The sequence below is a fragment of the Tasmannia lanceolata genome, unplaced genomic scaffold, assembly GCF_043159265.1.
Source record: "Tasmannia lanceolata isolate RefF3 unplaced genomic scaffold, GAP_Taslan_0.1 ptg000004l, whole genome shotgun sequence".
NCBI lineage: Eukaryota > Viridiplantae > Streptophyta > Magnoliopsida > Canellales > Winteraceae > Tasmannia > Tasmannia lanceolata.
In genome coordinates, this window is record NW_027518681.1 from 5,546,851 (window position 1) to 5,569,233 (window position 22,383).

The window sequence follows — 22,383 nt, forward strand, 5'->3', positions numbered from 1 at the left end:
CGTGACGAAATGGATAGAGAGGAGGAAATGACTATAATGCCCTCGTCTTCCCCAACTAAAAATTAGGATTTAATTAAAGCCCATGTTTATTTATCAGCACAAACCCTCGATGTAGGGTTTTTATTTGTCTTCATTCACATCAGTATCATGCTTGCACAAATTCTCTAATATTTTAGTTCTTTTTTTTATCAGCGTTTTTTTCTTGAAATGTGGGGTTTGATGTAGCCATGGATTGGGGTTTCATTGTCTATGGTGGAGGTGACAACAGTGGCCGCTGGCGGCGGAAAATGATGTAACCCTAATCCCTCTGCAAATGGCTTAAAACCAGTGACAATGTTATTTCTGTCCTCAAAATATTAACCATTGTTAGTTTTAGTCATTCTTTCAGGTTAAATTAACGGACCGTCTGGTCTACTTAAAAATTTCATAAAGTTGAGGGTTGTCTTTGGTACCTTGATACCACAGGGTTAGAAGTGGCATTTGGCCATAGTTGGGGACTTGGGGTCGTATATGTATTTTTCCCAAAAATAAAATAAAATATTAGTACCAGAAGGCGAAGGACATACATTCCAAACAGAACTCCATTCATCCTTTAAATTATAAGACTCTTCCCCCCCCCCCCTCTCCCTCTCTCTCTCTCTCTGAAATTCGCAATGTCATGGCTAGCAAGATCTATCGCGAACTCTCTGAAACTCGACAACGAAGAAGAAGAAGACGATGAGAACAGAGAGCAAAACCTCAAGAACGATCAATCATCAGATAATCCACTCGAATCAGAAACTCCAGGCAGAGGCGTAAAAGAAGATCTCTCCGAACTCAAAAAAACCCTAACTCGCCAGCTATGGGGCGTAGCATCTTTCCTCGCTCCTACTCCTTCAGATCCCTCAATTTCCGACCGGAATGGATCCGATCCCTCAATTTCGGACCCGAATCGCTCCGATCCGTCCGATTCCAAAGAATCGGAATCGGAATTCACTGATTCTCCGACAATCGCATCAATCCGTAGTGATTTCGCCGAGATCGGAGGTAGATTTAAGAACGGGATCTCGAGGCTCTCGAGTAATAAGGCCGTTACGGAGATTTCGAAGATCGCATCGAGTTTTCTTCCTTTTGGATCAGATGAGGGTTTGGATGACATGTATTTTGTTGGAGATGCTGTTGGTGTTACAGATGAGGTTTTGACTTTCGCGAGGAATATCTCAATGCATCCTGAGACTTGGTTGGATTTCCCGTTATTTGTCGATGATGAGGATTCTGACGGTACTTTTTTATTTCAGTTTCTACATTTTCCTTATTTTTTTTTCGTTATTTACGGCCTAATCTGTATTTACATTCTAAAATTCATATGATAAGTTTGGGTGATGAAACTGTAACAGGTGTTTAAGGTCCCGTTCGTTTGAGATTGTGGTAGCCGATTGTCACCCCCAAAATCCGGTTTTTGGACTCAAAATTAATGTAATTTTGGGTCCAATAATCAGATTGGCGGTGGCAATCGGTTGTCATAAGCCCAAACGAACAGGGCATAAGGAAGAAGAACAGGAGTGATCATCTAGTATACTTATGTTTTGTAGTAGCATATATACTCGACAATATAGTGGGTAGTGTGGCTGATATATTAGCATTGGCTCCCTGCCCTTGTCTATCCATTTATTATCAGTTCTCTGTTTACAACAATGAGATTTGATGAGTGGTTTTTAAAGCTTCATTCATGAATTTGTCCTGGGTAATTGTATAATGATTTTTCTAAATTCACGGGGGAAGAAGAAGAATCCTAGAATCCACTAGGAAAAAGTGAGAGAAGGGAAGAAGAAGAAGCCTAGAATCCACTAGGAAAGAAGAAAAGGGAAATTTTATTCCAATATTCTTGATTGCTTATCACCCACAATTTACATCCTCTTATATAAACAATCCTTAAATAAGTAAACTTCTCTTAAAAAGAAAGACCTAGAATCTTTTTTTTTTTTTTTTTGAAAATTGACAATTCCATTGATACTATGAAGAATACATTGGGGACCAGGGGTCCCTATTTGCATTACATAGAATCAATTAAGGGTGGCAAGGAGCATACTCCTAGGCTAGTAAAAACCAAAAGAAAAGATCTTCTGGGTCAACCGCTACAGGTAGGTCCACACTTCCATACGCTGCCATCACGCCGAATAACTATTTGACTTCCCTTTCAAATTCTTTATCTACTACTACAGCCGAGAGTACCTTCACCATTTCCCCTTCATTTCCTTTACACTGCCCAATGGTCTCAATTGATTCGAATCCAACAAAAAGTGCCATATTTGTGAGCCCCATCAAGTCATATGTGTGACCTGCCACGTCACACAGACTTCTCCACCACTTTCTAGCAGGCGAATTTGATTTTCAAAAATCCCGCTCAAAGGCCTGAAGCTATTGTGCGCTACTAACCGTGTACGATAGCCAACCCATTGAATCCAATCTTCGGCGGCCTCCACCATGCGCCACCGCCTGTCCTGGGGGATCCCCATTAAACCACCAATCCAAAAAACCTAGTCTAACCCTAGAGACCACCATTATTCACCCTAACTTCTTCCTCTTCATCTCCACCAGAACCTAAAACCCTAACCCTACCCTTCCTTCCACCTAACCCTAGAGACCACCATTGGTCACCCTAACATTCTTCCTCTTCACTTCCACCAAACCCTAAAACCTAACTCTACCCTACCTTCCACCAAACCCTAAAACCTAACTCTACCCTACCTTCCACCTAACCCTGGTCTTACCTCCTCCCTCAACCACTACCTCTCCAGCCACCGCCTTCCACCACTCTAGCTAACTATCTACAACCCAAAACACCTATTCTAACTTAGCACCTCGGTCCTTCTAGCCCAACCTTGCACCTCGATCAAACTCATCTTTTACCCCCCAATCTCCGGGCGGCAACCCCAACGCTATCTCCGGCTACCCGTCACATCCGTCACTCAACACGGCCCCTAGTCCCGGCGACCCACTGCTTCCCAAAGCCCTTTGCCGGTCAATCGCCGCACCGTTTCCGAAATTCCACGTGCTTTCCGCGTTTCACGAGGGGGAGGGGGGTTTGGATTAACCGGCCATCTCAATATCGCTGTCCGTGTCCTTCATCAAACTTTTCCTCCACCACCACCACCACCACCACCACCTCCACATCCAATCTCCTCCTTTTTTCCCCCGAATTCGGCCACCCATTTTCATACTCTGCCACGCCACCACTTTCGATGACTCACCAACCCACTTTCTCCGTCCACCATACCCAGTTCCGATCCTTTCCCCATTAAATCCGGCCCACTCGGACCCAGATTCTGCCATTCCGCACCTCCAGCCACCATTGCTGCATCCCCTGCGAGATTTGCCCAAACCCCCGGGCATCATCCAGAAGGACGTAGAATCTACCACATAAAGAAATGAACTACAACTAGAATAATAATCCTGTCATATAAAGAAAAATCTCTACCAAAGAAAAAAGAAAGAAAGTTGCTAATCTTAGTGTCCTATGTCATTTTAGCTCATCTTTAACTAATATTTGTTGCTATATCATATATACTTTCTATTTTAGCCGTGTCCCCGTTTCTAAATTTTTGGGGGTTACCGTGTCCGACACTCCGTGTCCATGTTGACATGCGACACTTGTGTCCGTGTCCAAAAATCATAGTTTTTCTGAAACGTTTATCTTATTAGTTTGAGAATTTGTCAAAGTTTGCGACTCTGGATTAGTAAGCTGTGATTTATTTTCAACAGGGTTAGACTAATAAACACTATGGTACATGAATTTTAGCATTTTAATTTTGAATGCAAGTGTCATATTATCAAATGACATCCTGTTATGACAGATACATTTTTTGAGAAACTGAGCTATATAAAATGTGTAACAGAAAAAGTTAGTTGAGGTCATTACAGGTCCCCTTTAGAACTATGGTAATTTGGAGGAAACATTTGGAGTGCTACGACGATACGACATTGATGATGGAGAAAGCGTGCGGAAGTGTCGAATTTCAAGCAACTTTTAAACTTAGGACAGAATATTGAATTTGTGCTGATATCATTTCCCTCCCTAACACATGCATGCATTAAACAACAGGAATATATTAAAGTAGGAAAGATTAAGGTTAATCGAACAAGCATCTTGGCAAGTTTTGGTCTCTCTCTCTCTCTCTCTATATATATATATATATATATCTATATATATATGAGTAAAGAGTTCCTGCGGTTACCCGCAGAAACCTTACCTGCGGTGTTGTGTTATAAGCATTCTCAATGGCTGATAGATGTGGGGCATAGGCGATGAAAAGAGTCAAAAGAAACCAACAAAAGATGTTGACTTTCGTAATTGTCATATTTTACTACATCATTTTGGTATTTTTTAGGTAATTTTTCTACTTGTGTCCTTTTTGCGGTAATGTTTAGTAATTCTGGGAATCTTGCAAACATCCGTAATGATTACTTCTCTTTATTTCTCTTTATTGCTAGTAACCTTTGCCCAGACAGTACTTCACCCAATCTTTGCAGCAAAGGAGGGGCTACAAGCCGAAAAATAGCCCAAGAGAAGGTGGCTAGCAAATCCCTAAACAAATAAAAAAACTCTTAAAATAGATGAATGTGAGATTGAATGGGCACGGTTCTCCCTCTTCCCTCTTCCCTCTTCCCTCATCGTCCACGGTTCTCCCTCTTCCCTCATCGTCCACGGTTCCTCTTCTATGTACGAAGGAGAGCAGAGAGAGGTGATTTTCGGCCGTAGATCTCACTCCCTTTCTTCGTCTTTCGCAATCCAAAACGAAAGCCAAGGTCAGTCCTCTCTTTCCCTACTTCTATTTTGCTATTTTTTCCTCTTTTGTTGAGATTAGGGCTGCTGTTTTCAATCGGTTGGCACTTGCAATAGGTTTGGCCCTTGCAATCGGTTGTAATAATCTTAAACAAACAAGGGCTTAGTAATCTTTGAATTAGCTGGTTATATGAAGATTCATTTTTTTCCCTATTTTGTTTCATCTTTTTTTTTTCTTTGAATTAGCTGGTTATATGAATTAAACCCAAAATTAAAAACCCCAACCATATGGATTTCGATTTTTTCATGGTGAGAAGAAAACAAAGGACAAACAGAAGAGAAAGAAACAAAAGGTTTGGAGTTTTTTTTTTTCTGTTGATTGTCTTTTTTTATGTGGTAAATTTTGCTTGCATGTGAGTTGATCTTTATCTTTGCCAATAGATGAGTATAAGGGAACGGGAACAGGAACAGGAAGAGGCAGACGAAGATATCACTTCGTGATATTGCTCTTTTCACTAGGTATGTGGTAGTGTCTTTCACTAGGAAGCGAAAGACATCGCTTTGTTAAACACTGGTATTTTGTATATCATTCCTCACTGCTGTGACTTTTTATGCTTTTTCAGCAAGGAGTCAGACAAGGAGTCAGACAGCTCTGGTTTGCATCCAAGCAGAGCCTTTCATAGTTAGATGGCAGGTAATTTAAAAGAACAACTCCTCTCATCCCCATGTTAGAAGAACCAATGATGTGTAGTACATTTTCAATGGCATATATAGCCACCCAAAAATTCACATATCACACACTTTCATGCCACCAATACATCTCATTTAAAAAACGTGTTTGCAGTCCCATTTTTATTGTTTAGGCCTTGATTGTAATTTCTTTCTTTTTTGCAGGTGAAGATAAAGTTACTCCCAACCAACTTGTTGCACCTACTAACTGGAACATGTTGTTTTTTGAAACTTCAGTCTCTATGAAAGTGACAATGTTGGAAATAATGATGTAATAAACTGATTGTTATTAGGTGAAGCGTGAACAAAGATACATTGACTGCTTTCTATTAAATGCTTTTTATTCCACAGATTGTTGTTGGAAAAGTAGTCCTCTTGTAGGATATCTGCTATCCTTGAGACTATGCTGAATGCCAAGCTCACAAGCTGAATGCCAAGCTCACACAAGCTCACAAGCAGGATATCTGTTTATACACTTGCAGAATGCCAAGCTCACAAGCTCACAATTTTGGCAATCTTGATTTTTTTTTATACACTTGCTGAATGCCAAGCAGGATATCTGCAAACACGTTTTGCCAAGCAGGATATCTGCAAACACGTTTTGTTTATACACTTGCTGAATGCGAAGCAGGATATCTGTTTATACACTTGCTGAATGCCAAGCAGGATATCTGGTCCCTTGAGCCGGGGATTGTTGTAGAAACTGGAGTTTAAGAACATGAAGCAAAAAACCTTCTTCAAAAAAAAAGAACATGAAGCAAAAAAATCAGTTGTATCTCAAAGTAACATAGGATTAGCTTCAAACAGAGAGTATTGCTATCAATGCTTTATACACTCATACTGGAAAATTTCTTTACTCTATTACTGATTTTTCTATTATAGTTTCACAGGTAAACTTAGACCTGGCAAACGGGCGGGTCGGGCCGGATTTGACCCGGCCCGTACGGGTCCGGGTCAAAGTGACCCGGAAAATTTTACGGGTCATTGACATTGGACCCGCACCCGGCCCGTATGGGCCGGGTCAACCCGCGGGTCACCCGGATTTTTGACGTATTTTTTAAGAGTTTTATTTATTTATTTAGGGATTTGCTAGCCACCTTCTCCTGGGCTATTTTTCGGCTTGTAGCCCCTCCTTTGCTGCAAAGATTGGGTGAAGTACGGTCTGGGCAAAGGTTGCTAGCAATAAAGAGAAATAAAGAGAAGTAATCATTACAGATTTTTGCAAGATTCCCACAAGTAGAAAAATTACCTAAAAAATACCAAAATGATGTAGTAAAATATGACACTTACGAAAGTCCTTTGTTTTTGTAAGTGTAAAAGAGGGGGACTCGACTGTGGGGTCTGAATTTGTCCCCTCTTTTCATCGCCTCATGGGGAGCACTGTCACTGCTTTCTTCTTTTTGAGGACATCATGAGACCAGTCGTAATGGTCCCTAAATATCATATCATAAAAGAGGGGGACTCGAATATCTTTTTGTTGGTTTCTTTTGACTCTTTTCATCGCCTATGCCCCACATCTATTAGCCATTGAGAATGCTTATAACACAACACTGCAGGTAAGGTTTCTGCGGGTAACCGCAGGAACTCTTTACTCTATATATATATATATATATATATATATATATATATATGAGAAAACTGTTGGTGCGCTTAAGCTCACCATTTTTTTGGTGCGCTTAAGTGGTTATAACGCCTAACATTCGTTTAAATGTTTGGGTCCCACTGGGTCCCGCTTAAGCGCACCAATGGGAGGCGTTATAACAACTTAAGCGCACCAAAAAAATGGTGCGCTTAAGCTCACCAACAGTTTTCGCTATATATATATATATATATATATATATATATATATATATATATATATATATATATATATATTTCAACATCAATAACCTTTCATAGGAGTATCAGGGAAATATATTCCTTGTCGTTCTCTTTTACTTGTTCTTCATAAAACTTGTGCACTTCATTCAATATGCTGCTGATGCTCAAATATTAGTCTAATAGATTTGGTAACAATGACATGGAAGTTGTACAATGTCATTGTTATCCAGAAAGAAACTATTTGATTAATTAAGAACTATTTGACCCAGAAAGAAACTATTAGTCTAAGAAACTTTCTGATTAGATAGTCACGGTTAGTTTCTTTTTGGAAACTATCTACTTTTGGGAGTTTTCGAAAATCTACGAAGTTCTGACAAACAAGCGACATTTAAGATCCTCTGAAGGGGAATCGTAGCATGGTGAACTTTTGGGTCTTGGTTCATTTCTGAAGGATGTCAAGATCTTCATGGACGGTCGCACAAAAAGCTAGTTTCAATTTTTGAAAGGTTTCTCTCAAGATCTTCATTTGAAGATCGCAAAGATGTTTCGTTGTGTTGTTTTAACAGTGTACTTGCAGGAATGATCTCCTAGGAAGATTATAGTTTTTGGATTATTAGTATCTTGTTGTCTTGATGTATAGAGGCATGTAAAAAGTCTGATGATGTAGAAAGGTCTTTGTGGAGTCTGAAGAGAAGAGTACCAGAAGGTATGAAGCAGGGAAGAAGAGAAATGTTAATATTTTGCCTTGCTTTTGAGTTGTATTATCGCTGGTCTCGGGTATGCCCGTTCCAGCTATCTCTGATATTTTGTAAAGCAGGACGGGACTCCTGGTCCCTAATATGCTATTCCAATATCAATGAAATCCGTCACTTTTCAAAAATAAAAAAAATAAAAATAAAAATAAAATTTAATGCATAATTATCATGCACTTTTTTGGCTATTATTTTGTTGTTATAATTTCAGACAGTTGTGTAAATTCTAACTTATGATTTTTTTACATTTGTAAATTTCCTTTTCCCAGATTTTGATATGTCTGATGCCCAACAAGAGCATGCTTTGGCTGTTGAACGTCTTGCACCAAGATTAGCAGCTCTAAGGATCGAGCTTTGCCCCAGCCATATGAGTGAAGGATGCTTTTGGAAGATTTATTTTGTGCTTTTGCATTCTAGGCTTAATAAGCATGATTCTGAGGTCTTGGCAACTCCTCAGGTAGGTTCCTTACTCCCTTGCAGCATTGCCACTAATCGTTTTTGCTCATTGTATATGATCTTCCTTCTTAATCGAGCCATTGTCTATCATTTCAAAAAAATAAAAATAAAAACATAATTCCTTGTGTATGGATCATATCTATCTGTCATCAAATTATAGTTGCACTAAATTCTACTCAGGTAGGTCTCTCTTACTTTGGAATATTGTCGATCCTGCCTTGGAATCTTGCAATTCCTATATACTCGGGGTAATAAATTTGTTAATTTTCTAGTTTTCATTCCTCCTCATCCTTGCGCAGACCTGCTTCTTGGGGTGCTTCAATTAACTAAGCCCCAAGTTTGTGTCCAAGTTGTGGATATATCTGTTATTTTAGTTCGTTTCTTTCTTCGTCGAGGTTGGATTAAGGTGCTTCTTTAGAAATATACTTGTTGATCAATTGAATTCACAAAAGGAGGTTATTGAGTTTGTTTCGTACTTTAGACGTTCATTTTTACCCCAATTTTTGGTGATTTTAATTCTAGACTTGGATGTTGTCTCGGGAGATTAGTGAAGTTTTTTATATGTTGACCAAAGTGTGCTTCTCCAATTTTTGAGAGAAGAGGGGGAAAAAAGAAGGATGGAGAAAGAGGAGAGTGAGGAAAGGAAATGACCCGCAAAGGCTTTTCCATTAGCCATGTACTTCTCAGCATGTGAAATGCAGGTTTTTGCAATGCAGGTGTTGCAAGGGAGTGTGCATATGTTAAACACCCTTCGTAACGCCTGGCTTCACGCACATTTATGTAGAAAATTTTCTTTTTATTTATTTATTTTATTTATCTCATATTATTTAATAATGGGTGCCATTACTAAATATGGGGTGTGTGAGTTTAAAGCATGAGAATTTGAATTTGTGATGGGTGTCTATAAAGAACGGCTAGAGATAATTGTAGCACTTTCAATTTCCAAAAGGGTAGTGTGGTGATTTTTACCCATTCAAGTGAGAGAATGAGAGTGATATTTGGGACTTTTGCTAATACTTAGTGATTTCCCAAAAGGGCAACTGTAAAGTGATTTTTAACCAATGAGAGAGGAGAATGAGTGGGACAAAGAGGATAAGACTTAATGGGATTTCATTGCTAATTTTAGTCAAAGTTTAGTTGTTGAAATTGTATGGGGAATAGAAAGAATGACAAACTGTTGGATTACAGACCAATATGATACAATTTAATAACCAGTAAGATTATGGTAGAGTCCATACGAGGTATGGATTGCTTTTTGGTTTAGTTGCTTGGCCAACAAGAAGTAAAAGAACCCAAATTCGTTTTGTAACAAAAAAAACAGAAAGCAAGAAGGACAAGAGAGAGAGAGAGAGAGAGAGAGAGAGAGAGAGAGAGAGTCTTTCAGGTATTTTCTTCTTTGTTTTTATTTGTTTTGATTATTGTTTTTAGGGGTTGAACTTGATTTGGATTTAGTGTTTTCGTTTTGGATAAATCAAACATGTTAATTGTAGGATTCTTCTTAGGTTTATTATTCTATTCAATTACTTAGGTAAATTTGGGAGTTTTAATCCGAATTTGTTAGGGCTAAATTAATGTGAGATTTTCTAAATTTTTGGGGGGTTTTGTACTTTTGTTTAATAACCATGATTAGAATCGATTTATAAATGTCCTGGGCAAATTGATCGAGATTTGACATTAATTTTGGGATTGATTGCTCCCAATCTTATTTTTAGATAAGGATTTGAGTTATCTTCTAATTTTTGGGATTAATATTAATAATGATAGTGAAACTATAAAGGAGGAAGAAAAGAGAGCAAGGAATTAGAGTTTAGAGTGAATATATTAGAGGCATATTTTTCACATGCAATTGGATTTTGAAACTTTGATTATTTTATTTATTATAGAATTGGAGGAGGAAGCGTGGAAATTTAGAAGCGATTGTTTTAGGTGTTTAGCTTGGGTGGATAAGGTAAGTGATTGTATATCTTTTATGGTTGTTTTTCTTTGAACATTCCCTAGGATGTTATTTGTTGAGGGGTTTGCTAGCATGGTATCTCAGTGGACCCTAAAAAGGTAGAAGCGGTAGTCGAATGGAGCAAGCCTAGCACTGTATCAGAGGTGCGGAGCTTCTTAGGTTTAGCCGGGTACTGCGAAAGATTTTGTCGAGGGGTTTGGGGTTTGCTAGCATAGATGTGCCGTTGACTCGGTGGACTCAGAAGGGTGTCATGTTCAAATGGTCTGATGAGTGTGAGAAGAGTTTTCACGAATTGAAAAGGCGGTTAGTGACAACCCCTATTCTTGCTATACCTTTTGAGGGGGGGGCAATTTCACCTATATAATGATACCTCGAAGATGAGTTTAGGGTGCATCCTGATGCAAAATGGTAGAGTGATTGCATATGCCTTTAGAGAGTTGAAGCCCTATGAGCAGATTACCCCACTCATGACCTAGAGTTGGCAGCAATTGTCTTTGCCCTCAAGATATGGAGACACTATATATATGAGGTGCAATGCGAGATATTCACTTATCGTAAGAGTCTGAAGTACATCTTCACACATAAAAAGTTGAACATGAGATAAAGGAGGTGGTTAGCACTATTAAAAGATTATGACTTGGCCGTTAGCGACCATCCTAGGGAATGCACATAGAAAAACAACCAGATAAGATATATAATCACTCACCTTATCCACCTAAGCTAAACACCCAAAACAATCGTTTCTAAATTTTAGGCTTCCTCTTCCAACCGTATAATAAATAAAATTATCTAAGTTTCAAAATCTGATGGCATATCTAAAATATGTCTCCAATATATTCACTCTTAAATCTAATTCCTTGCTTTCTTTTCCTTTTCCTTTCTTTTTGTTACTATTATTATTAATATTAAGAGGATTGCTAGCGACAAGCGATAACAAGCCGCTTGAAAACCAGTGGATGCTGGTTGGACCACACGTAATTTGATAAGTTCGGTGATCCGTAAACCATGAAGAAAAAAGAATGAAGGTAATAAATGCACGTGGTCCCACTGATCGCTTGTCAGGGATTGCCCCCCACTCCCACCCACCTCTCTCTCTCTCTCTCTCTCTCTCTCTCTCTCTCTCTCTCTCCGGCGACCTTGAATTTCATCATTTTTCTTCCCTCGGCCACCTTCTCTCCCTTGCCCCTTGGCTCAAAGAATTTTGTGAAAGAGCTGCCAGTGGTCCACTCTTCTTCCCCTACCATTTCTTGTTCTTCTTTCTTTGATTCTTAACAAGTAATTTTCTCTTGGGTTGCAAATTGAATTCTGGGTTCTGTTGGTTGTTGCTCACTTGAAGAAGATGAAAAACTATGCCAAAACGTAGAAAAAAAAAAAGAACGGAAAAACCAGGGAATCATATAAGAAAGAAGAGAAATTGGATTTCTGCTAAATTTCCATGTGGGGGAGTTTGATGACAGAAGAAAGAGGAACAAAGCAGGGTCTCCTGCTAAATTACTGTGGGGATGTTTATGCTAAATTGTCTGCAAAAGCCTTCATCTGTTGGCAGGAGTTTGATGACAGAAGAAAGAGGTCTCTTGCTAAATTACTGTGGGGATGTTTATGCTAAACTGTTTGCAAAAGCCTTCATCTGTTGGAAACCTATATCAAACCTTTTCCCTTCTTCTGTCTTCTAACTTGTCTCCTATACAAGCAATTACCTTGAGAGTCTGACTCAAGGCATGAGAGGCTTTCTTCCCAATGAACAGATCATTTTTGCCAATAAAATGTCTCGGCCCATAATGCCTATGAATAACCCGTTTGCAGCTAATATATTTCAATTGCTCCACATTTCTCTAGTAAAAGTTCAACCTTTTCCAGCCCAAGAGGTCTGAGCAAATATCTATATCAAATCAGTCAATGAGTTCTTTACTTGGTCAATATATGTAAATGGAGGCGCTCCAACAGGATCCACATCAGCCTCAATTTTCGCACAATTCACGTTAGCAACAAGCTTGCTAATAGTCTTTTGTCCCATTACAATTTCAGTTACCACCAGGACAATTCCAGTTACCACCAACGAAAAACTTTCCGGGTCCGGCCATGGCAACAACAACTCTAGAAGCTTTTGACGGCCATGGCAACAACAACAACAACCCTTGCTGTAGGTGCTGCAATGGAGTGCATAGGCTAAACACCCTTGTTTCTTTGCCTTCACAAGCTGCTCAGTGACCGTGGGGATTTTATCCTCGAACCATGGTCCTTTTTTTTATGTGTAATTCCTACTTTCCAACATGCGTTAAGCATAGCCAACAAGGTGGCTGATGCTAAGGGTGGGTGGGGCCTGAGGAAGTAGTATTGTGAGAACATATCCCTTTATGGATATCCGTTGAGTGCAGATCATTTAGATCTCGTTCATCTATTTTTTTCCCTATAGTAAGATATACGCACACCATTAAGAAAAGGAAACCCCTTTAACCAAGTGAACAAACTAACAATTTGAACTTATTTGATTCTAATCTTGGGTGATTCCCCCTCGGGGAGAACTTAAATCTGTTTGGACTAGGATCTTGTCACATACATATCCCACTGATGAAGATATAGTAAGCCTATTACCATTTTCCAGGTCCTCAATCTATATGATCAAATGATCTCAAAACATGCCTCATAGGCATAGCAGCCCGCCTGTGATATGCAACGTTCAGGCTGGTCGAGCCATGAGCTCTCGAGTGTCCGACCAGTACTTAAGACTTCTGTTCTAGCAAGGGACATAGGTTGGGTTCAATGATGAAAGTCATTGTCATCAATACCAATGATGAGTTGAGGTAATGTTCTCCAAAAGAGGGCGGCTTTGAGGAAACCGGCTATGTGATTAAAGGATCCCAAAGTTGGTTGAAGGCATACTACCTATTTAGTTCAATATTCGTGGGCTCTTAGGTTAGCTGATCTTTTGGTCGAGTTTTCCCTTTGCTCTTCCTTTGGTTATATACCAGCTCATATACTTGGATTAGTGGATTCTCCTGATTCAGTGGATTTGGCTCTGTATGAAGCGTCTGAGGATTACTAAGCCGTAGATCGAGATCTTAGGATCTAGCTAAATAAGACTTAATACACCTTGGGGAAAGCTCATACGACAGAACGAGACCCTTTCACATAAGGAAAGAGTTTTTGTTGCTTAAAAAAAGATCTTGCGAAGAGTACCAGTGAGGTGAGTCACAACACACTTCAAAGAGCTCACACGGATTATGCCTACCTTGGCTACTGGTGAAGATGGAGTCAATTTACAGGGAAGAGGAATGGGAGCGAGTAATCTATGGGAGTTCGCGAGTTCTTCGGACAACGGGAGCCCTAACCAGGAGTTCCGATTCTCGAAGACTCCATAGGTGAAGGGACTTGCAGATGTGGATATAGGATAGAAATCTTAAAAGATGTCTATCTAGATATCCTTGCAGCGGGTTACTCTGTGTTTGAATGCCTCCAATCGCTAGAAATCCATCGCGATTGCTGTAGAAAAAGCCTAATCCTTCTTGGTAATGGCAAAAGTTTAAGTACTTATCCCAGATCCTCTCCAAGAAATTTCCAAGGGTATTACGGATCGAGGATTGAAGAGAATTTTAGGCAGGAACCTCAATGGAGTCGACAACCACAAATCCCCAAGCTGGGGATTGGAAACAGGGGAGATGCCAGAAATTTTGCACAAGGGGGGCAAAAATTATAGTAATTTTTTTGGTCGAGGGTACCGGAAGGAAATCATGGGACCACACACAAAATTAAGCCTCTGCAATCATCTACAATAAAGACCGACTCCCTTTCATTTCAATTACTTCCATGGTGTCGTTCCCTTGAACTTTCTTAGGTGTCTTGGTCCTACATCAAAAGGATATCTCATCCGTAAGACACGGCTTACAAAAAATCAGTGGTTTAACTTTTCTTGGATTAAAGATAATTGACGATTAATGGATCTAGGGGCCAGGATCATCCAATCAATGTGGGTGCAACGGGAATGGGCCATACTCGTGAGCCGATCAGATCAATGGATCCAATCCCATCCTACACATGGTGAGGGGCCAGAAGCTATATGTTAGTTTGGATGTTGGTGGGTCCCGTAAAGATAATCCCAATCTTCTCTCTCAGGCGAAGATGTAGTTAAAGCTTATCCCAATCAATCTCTCACTGCATTGCAACTAAAAAATTGCCTTAACGGGGTTAAAGCTAACTTATTAAAGAGGAAAACCGCCTAAATAGGGATTCTTTATTGGAACGAAAAAATAGCATATAGATAACTGATAAAAGAGGGAAAGCGACAAATTAGGGATTTTTCTTTAACTCTAGTTAAAGAGACGGATTTTATTGCAAGAAAAATGCTAGCTTGGCGAATTTGTAACCAATCAGATCCAGAGTACATTCAAGCGGCTAATTAGCCGCTTGATGCTAGCATTCCTCAAAAAAATAAAGGTATATTTTTTTCCCCAAAAATTAAGGGGGGCAATTGTCCCCCTTCCCTTGCATGTGCCATCGCCCGTGATTGGAAATGCACAACTTGCGGATACTATAACTTTGGCAAACGAAATTACTGTAGAAAATGCCAACGAAATAGAGAAGAAGAAATTGGAGTAGAGACCATCCGAGAATCTAGGAGGATGGAAGATAATAACCCAAAAAGTACCCGTGGAAGGAACTATCCAGAAATTACTATTTTTGGAAAAGAGGTCGAGGAACGCATGCAACTCCTTAAGAACTGCCTGGTGGGGATCATGAAGGATAATTCATGGCAGCTTGAGAAGGTATGGTTGGGCTAGAAGAGCATGAAATCTCCCTCAGCTTCCAAAACCTCATGTAATCAGTCAAACAGAAGTTCTTTTCACATTCCAATCAGAGAAACATGCCGTAGGGGTACTTAGACAAGGAGGCGAGGCATTGAGAGGGGATATTGAATCCCTCCAAACATGGAATCCAGCCATGCACAGTAGAGCTAAGACTATATACTTAAGATTTCAAGACATTACATTACATGCGTGGACCCTATCTACGGTTGAAGCTCTGGGTAAGTTATTTGGGCAGGTTCTACAAGTCCAATTATCAGGGAGCCATGAACACTGCATGGCCTATGCATCTGCTAAGGTTCTCCCAGCACAGTGGAAGTTTTTATCACCTTTTATCAAAATGAGAGCGAAGAATAAAAACTTCTTAATTCGTATGACAGTTATATCTGCTGGGGAAAACATTAATGGTGGGAACCTTAATGATCAACTGAAGTTGGGGCATGCAGCTAATGCACAAGAAGTGGAAGACCATAATTGTGGGATTTCGGAGGAAGAAATGGCCGCCGATAAGGATAAAAAAAGGGAAAAAAAGGACTTCTCAACCAGAGAGAATTGGACCGTTGGATATTGATTTCAAATTTGAAAATAGAGAAGATGGACCATTGGATTTCAAATTTGAAAATAGAGAAGATGGAGCAGAAACATCGGTGGTAGGCATGTTGCGGCCAAGGCAGGTGATGACCAATGAAAATCGAGTACCTGCGAAGACGTCTGATGGAGCATTAAATGCAGGGAGAGATGGCAACAATAGGTTGTTAGCCAGAAAGAAGTATGAGAAGGAAAAGGTCATAAAACAGATAATAATCACAGAGTCCCGAGGAAAGATATCTCCGCCCAGTGAAAGACTCAAGATAATCACCATAAAGATTTTTGGGCAGCTGGGAAAAGATCTTTTTTTAATCGCGTAACACCTGGCGGACGTGGCCCACGATGAGGCATATGAAAAGTTTCCATATAAAAAACGCCTTTAAAATGCGGCATGCGTATGGGCGTGATAAATACTCAAATTATGTATGTCTGCAGATAAAGAGAGAGGAATGCCTCTATATAAATAAAGGAAGGGAAGGAGAAGGGAGAGATGTGGAGGTAGAGAAAAGACAGAGAGACTCCCCTCTGCTATTCTTCACGTTTTACACAACTATAAGATGGCAGTGTCCCTCATCCTCTGACAGGGAGATTAGGGAAATAGACTTTAAAAGAAAAAATTAAGGCGGATACGGAAGAAGAGACAAGAGGTGTGAGCGGAAAAAAGGCCAAGAAAAATGGGAGGAAAAGGAAGATGAAAAAGGAAAGGTCACCATCAAGAGGAGAAATAGCAAAGGCTTACTTAGACTTTTAGTGGAATTTTTTTTGGAGGGGACAAAGGGTAAAGAGGACGAACTAGAAGCCCCGACAGGCAAAAGAAATATAACAGATTTATATGTTCCAATGCACCATCTTCCGTTCTTCAGAAAGCAGCTTGAGGAGGAAAAGAAAGCTTTGGAGGAGGAATCAGAGTCGACATCGGAGGACGAGACGGGCATGGCTGAACCTAGCGAGGTTCTTACTTGAGACCTGGCTTTTTCTCGTGACTCCATGGATGCCGAACTCAGTGGGAATATAAAAGGGTGCATGGAAAGGGCTGCTGGCAAAGAATCTGTTGAGGGGGACGAAGAGGCGTCTGTGGAGGAAGATAAGGCTTTTTCTGAGGAGTTTGAAAGGATGTCAAGGATGGGTACTGCTTTCGGGATCTGTTTTGAGGAAAATGTGGAAAGACAAAGGAAATGCTGATGGTGATAGAGAGGCGGGATAGGGCAGAAAAGGTGAGGACTCCAGGCAGGGGACTTAGAGAGCTCAAAGCTCTACAAAAATGATGAGGGGGTTCCTCAATCTGTAAAAAGTTTTTTGGTTCTGGGATTGGGTATAGTTTTTTGGGGATTTCTCGACAAAGGAGTTGTCGTAGGAAAAGTTCGAAAATTGGCAGTGTTTCTTCTTCTGGACTTTTGTAACTAAATCAAATTTTGTGGGGGCGATTACGGGGTTAGTGAGTAGTTTAGGAATTGTTGTCTATTGCTCATCCCCTGCACTGGTACGAAGGTCTTTGCTTTTGACCTTGAGTAATGGAGTCAGATATTATGACTCAGGATGGGAAGGTGTTCTGTTCAAGATCTTTGACGAAGATCGCAGAAGTTTGTTGGAAGTTCTTATGATTCTTGGGTTGGATGGGGACTGTAAATGGAGATAGTTTTCTTTCTTTTTCATTTTCTTATCTTTTAGGGCCTGTTTGGTTTGTAGAAAAGGTCTCTCCATTTCTTTTCCATTCCTTTCGAAGAAAGGTTTTGTAATTGTTTGGTTTAATATATACGAGAAGAAATCTTTCTTAGAAAAGTATTTCTTTTGTTTGGATGCACATCAGATGGAAAAGAAAAATGGGCATTTAAATAACATAACATACGATGACCAATGGGGCCTACATTACATAATAGTAATGGGATATATGTAGGGCAGTGATGACTCATTTTCGTCCAGAATTTTGCACAATTCGAATAGTCCTTCAATGGAATTCTTGATCTAAAGATGCTGGATAACAGACCTTCAAGATGACTTGTTCAAACTAGCACTAATAGTCCAGATTGTAGGTGCTCTTGCTCCATAGTGAGAAAATCTAGCAGATTCGAATATGATGTGTGCATCAACTTTATTTCTGGACATTTCTTGAGATAGTTCCCAGATCTTCCAAGCAGTGAGGTGCAGAGATGATTTTTTAGTGGAAAACTTCACCATTTCTGCATTGCTGGACAAATCTGGACAGAGAAATCATGCCTTCTAATGCTTACCTTCCATCATCGGCATCCACCACACGCAAGAACGGAATTAGGGATAACAAGTGCTTACCTTCCAACATCCTCATCCACCACGCGCAAAGCGCAATTAGGGCATCAATGGCTTTCTCTTGAAAAGGAGCGTTACCTTCTTATAATGCAAATTTCTAGCTTATAAGGGCAATGTTATCCCCTTCCCATTTCCATTATTATCAGAACCCTATTTATTGTAAAAAAGGGCAAAAGTAAGAAATTCAACATAGCAAATCCCCTCTCTCTCTCTTTCTCTCTGGGATGTTGAAATCACAGGGTAAGGTTAGGTTTATTTTGACATCCGTACGGAGTTTTCAATTGAAGAGGCGAATAACGTTTTAAGAGGAGGGATAAAAGACAAATTAGTGATGCCCGATACTTCTTTCCAGGAAAGCCGCATCCCACCTTTTAAGACGGAAAGCGTTTCCACGTTTTGTGAGTGCTCTTCCATCTACATGGAAAGGGCTTTCCACTTTAAATTATCTGTTCCTGAGGAACCAAACAATGGAATGTCTTAAAAAGTTGGAAAAGACTTTCCTTTCCACTTCTTTCCACCACTTTCTTGCAATCCAAATAGGCCCTTAGGGCTTTGGAGTTCTCTCCTTGGCCGTCATATGATGTAACCATGGGGGACTCCTGGTCCCTTCTTCATGTATCTTCCGTATGAATTATCAATATATATATATATATTTGTCAACTTTAAAAAAGAAGAAGATGGAGTCAATTTACGTTACTAAAGCCATATTGGAGTGACTTTGGAAGCGGCTTTATCTAAGCCTTTCCACCTTTTGCCCGAGCCAACAGCCTGATCCTTTCATGGACGAAGGGCTTTGTACCGTACTCAAGCTTTGGATCAATGTCCCATCCTCCGCCTTTAGGCTTGTAGTGACAGCAACAGTTAATGATCTATTGTGCTGCTAGCTCGGCCATCCCTCACAATCAGTTGGTTGATGTTACTGGGTCAAGTCGTTCTATGTGCTTGTTTGCAAGGTTTTAAATTTTGGTTTCGGTCTCAGTTTCAGTTTCAGTCGTCACGGAAACAAAAACATTTCGGTTTCGGTGGAATCTTGTAAAATCATTGAACGTATGGAAACATATGCAAGTGAGGAAATTTTGAGATGAAACTTTGGGAAATGCTAGAATAAGCACAAATACTCAGAAACCATCACATAAGCAAGAAAACCATCCATAATGGTTTGATCACATCAAACACATAGTGACATGCATTGTCACACTTGTATCGAAGAGTAGAGTCAATAAAGAGGTACAATGTAATGAAGTATAAGAAAGTACAGTGACTAGCCTCCCCTTCAAGGACCCCACTCTATGTCAATACCACAGAGTTACAAGTTATTATTGGACCCATCCGATCTAACATCCCATGCATAAGATACGGTTACTTTGCTGTGCAATTCAATGATGTTTACCAAATATCATTCTCGACATTAATGAATGAAATGCAAATCGGTAACATTTTTTTTTTGAAATGCAAATCGTAACATCTTTCCATTTTTTTGTCGTTTAGACAATTTTGGTTGAATTTCAGGCATTTCAGTCAGAAATAATGATGTGGAAGGAATTTTTTGAAATTTCGTTTCAGGGAAATTTAAAACCATGCTTGTTTGGTTCAGAGAGTGCACCACCTTGCTCCACTTGATATTCATATGTTGTCTATTTTTGTTCTTCATTTATTTATGGGTCCATTTCTGTTATATTATTAGAAACCTTGTGATTGGAATCTTCTCATACCTATGCTATGCATCCACTAGATTTGTTTGATGATACTTTAGTGCGCTCTTTTGGAATGGTTGATGATTCTCAATTAAGTTGCTGAAATCAATTTCAGTCACTAGTTATGTTAGTCTTCTACTACAGTTCAGTAGTTTCACTTCTGGTCGTAGCATTCTTTTGATTTTCTCTGCAGGCAATTTTAGGAATGTTGTACTGCTATATCAGTAAATGTTTCACAGCACATTTTTCTTGCAGATTGTGGAAGCCAGAGCTATGTTGTTGCAGGAGTTACAGAACCGGACAAAGCAAAACCCAGACAAGTCTGGAAGGAGCACATCTTTCACAAGAGAGGCTCCCCAAGAGCAGCTCATTACACCATACGTTTCTCCTGAAACTGGACCGTCGAGGACTTTCACGTTCGAACCCACAACTACTGTATCCACGTCGGATTTCGAGACTGAAAAGCACCCCATAGTAACCACTGAGATGAAAATCATTGATAAATCTGCCATTGAAGAAGGGTCGAAGATCCAGACTAAGGGTTTATCAAGCACTGTATCAGGGGTGGTGATGGATCAGAAGTTCGAAGAGGAAGGAGATGATGAGTGGTTGCATGAGGATCATTCTGAATTGACTGGTGCTTCTATTCCACTGGGAAATGAAGAGGATGTTTCATTCAGTGATCTTGAGGATAATGATGACGCCATGAGCTGAAAAACAGCGAAGAACAAAAGATTTGAGGTTCATTCCAGTGAATCACAAGTTTCGATAACTCTAAAAAAGGATGGTCATTCTGGTAACGTCAGAAAACCATTAATCCGAGCATTTGAATTCCGATACTGAGACGAAGAAGCCCAATGACTGGGTTAGTGTCGACAAGATTGATGTCATATGATACTGTAAAAAGCCTCCTGCTGTATCTGTATACTCTGATTTATTAGACTGATATGTTCATATATAAAGACTCAGGAGCTGTGTGGATTGAGTTTTCATCTGAGGCTGTGATATATCAAAATTCAATAGATGGGGTCTACTAGGGTTTCTTTTCATTTGGAGAAGGGGGTTAGAAATGGAAGAATCAGTAAGAAAATACACGATCATATTCACATACATATATACAAGTAATAACATCTGGACATTGTACTGTAAAAACTGACACTAAAAACAGAGAAAGAGAGATATAAGCTATAATGTCCCGTGACCAGAGAGTTTGGACCCCTAACATCACTGGTTCCTTTACAGGTTGCTGAGGGAGGAAGATCACACCTCCTGCAAACAGATGCATTTTTTTTTTTTTTGCAAAGAAGAGGAAGACATGTTGAACCATGTGTTTTCCCATTATCATTTCTCCTCATGGTGGGCTTTGGAATGATGTACATCAATCTTGCATTGTAGCAGTGGCCCGTTTGGAAAAAAATGTGGCGATTCTTTGGAGGGTGGTTCCTTTCACGCATATTTGACTCACAATTGGTTCTCAAAATCCAAAAGAAACCTGCCCTAAACGTAAATTTGCGTCTAATAATCAGTTTCGAACTCAAATCGTTTCTCAAAATCCAAAATAAACACGGCTTACCTTTTCCACATTGAACTCAATAGAACCGGTAAAATTCTCATCAATGCACATCATTGTCTAATGGGATGGGCCTTAGAGTGAAGCCTGTTTGTGTCGTATTTGGGTCTCACAAGTGTAATGGGCTGAGCCAAGCTAGGTTACCATGGGCCTTAAAGATAACAAGTCAAGCCCATGCACAACTCATGCGAAAATGAACTTAAATTAAGAATCACCTAACCGGCGGCGTCTTATGTCTTACGGCACCCGACTTCACCTTAAATGAGCCTGGTCAATCCCTAGTCAGTGTTTCATTTCTTTCTTTTCTCTTCTTCACCGATGAATCAGATTACATTCTGTACCGATTCACTCGTACGAATTCGAAAGAATAGAATCTACTTGACCCATTTGCAGTGCATTAGGGGGGCACTTTATATTATCACAAGCCCATCAATTGGCCCAACAGGAGCGATAGATCAGTCTTTTTTTATGTTGATCCGACGGTAATAATGCCGCACCCTCATGAAGAAAGGAATAATTTTTGAAACTCCTCAGAGGGAGAAGAGTAGAATACTCCTGTTGATTAGTATCATAATTAAAGTTGGGCTTGGGCCATTCTTGGCCCGATTTGAAATTAGGTTTGAACGACCCATGCCCAACACTTAATTCTCCATACTTGGAATGAAGACATCAAAATCAAAAGAGATAAAGATTGAGATTTGCTAGGGACCATCGCATAAGGCATTTTGCGGGCTGACTGTTGCATGAATTAAATGATTAAGTCAAAATCTAAGCCTATGTTGCTGCTCTCTCATGCAACAGCCAACACCTAATGGTCCCTAGGAAAACCCAAGATTTTGTTAGGAACATAAAGACGAAAGGAGAATTGAGAGATGATATGGTCAATTCCACAGTTTTATTTTATAACATGTTGTGGGGATATGACTTATGAGCACACTGCTTTGTCTTCTGTGCATGTTTCGCAACATGGAATTT

At 39.8% G+C, this 22,383-nt stretch overlaps 1 protein-coding gene and 1 pseudogene across 1 annotated transcript; one reads left to right on the forward strand and one right to left on the reverse strand.

The window, feature by feature from the left end:
- The first annotated feature begins 627 nt into the window (after nt 1-627).
- Nucleotides 628-20,830, forward strand: LOC143876115 (uncharacterized). The gene is made up of 3 exons (XM_077377759.1): nt 628-1,260; nt 8,334-8,521; nt 20,094-20,830. The coding sequence occupies exons 1-3, from the start codon at nt 654-656 to the stop codon at nt 20,550-20,552; spliced, it is 1,254 nt and encodes a 417-aa protein (XP_077233874.1). The 5' UTR covers nt 628-653; the 3' UTR covers nt 20,553-20,830.
- Nucleotides 12,072-13,222, reverse strand: LOC143875907 (triosephosphate isomerase, chloroplastic pseudogene; annotated as a pseudogene).
- Nucleotides 20,831-22,383: the final 1,553 nt, after the last annotated feature.

Coding starts and splice junctions, on each gene's coding strand:
- LOC143876115 (XM_077377759.1), top strand. CDS start 654: ATGTCATGGCTAGCAAGATCTATCGCGAACTCTCTGAAACTCGACAAC. Junction 1,261..8,333: donor CGATGATGAGGATTCTGACG/GTACTTTTTTAT, acceptor TCCTTTTCCCAG/ATTTTGATATGTCTGATGCC. Junction 8,522..20,093: donor AGGTCTTGGCAACTCCTCAG/GTAGGTTCCTTA, acceptor TTTTTCTTGCAG/ATTGTGGAAGCCAGAGCTAT.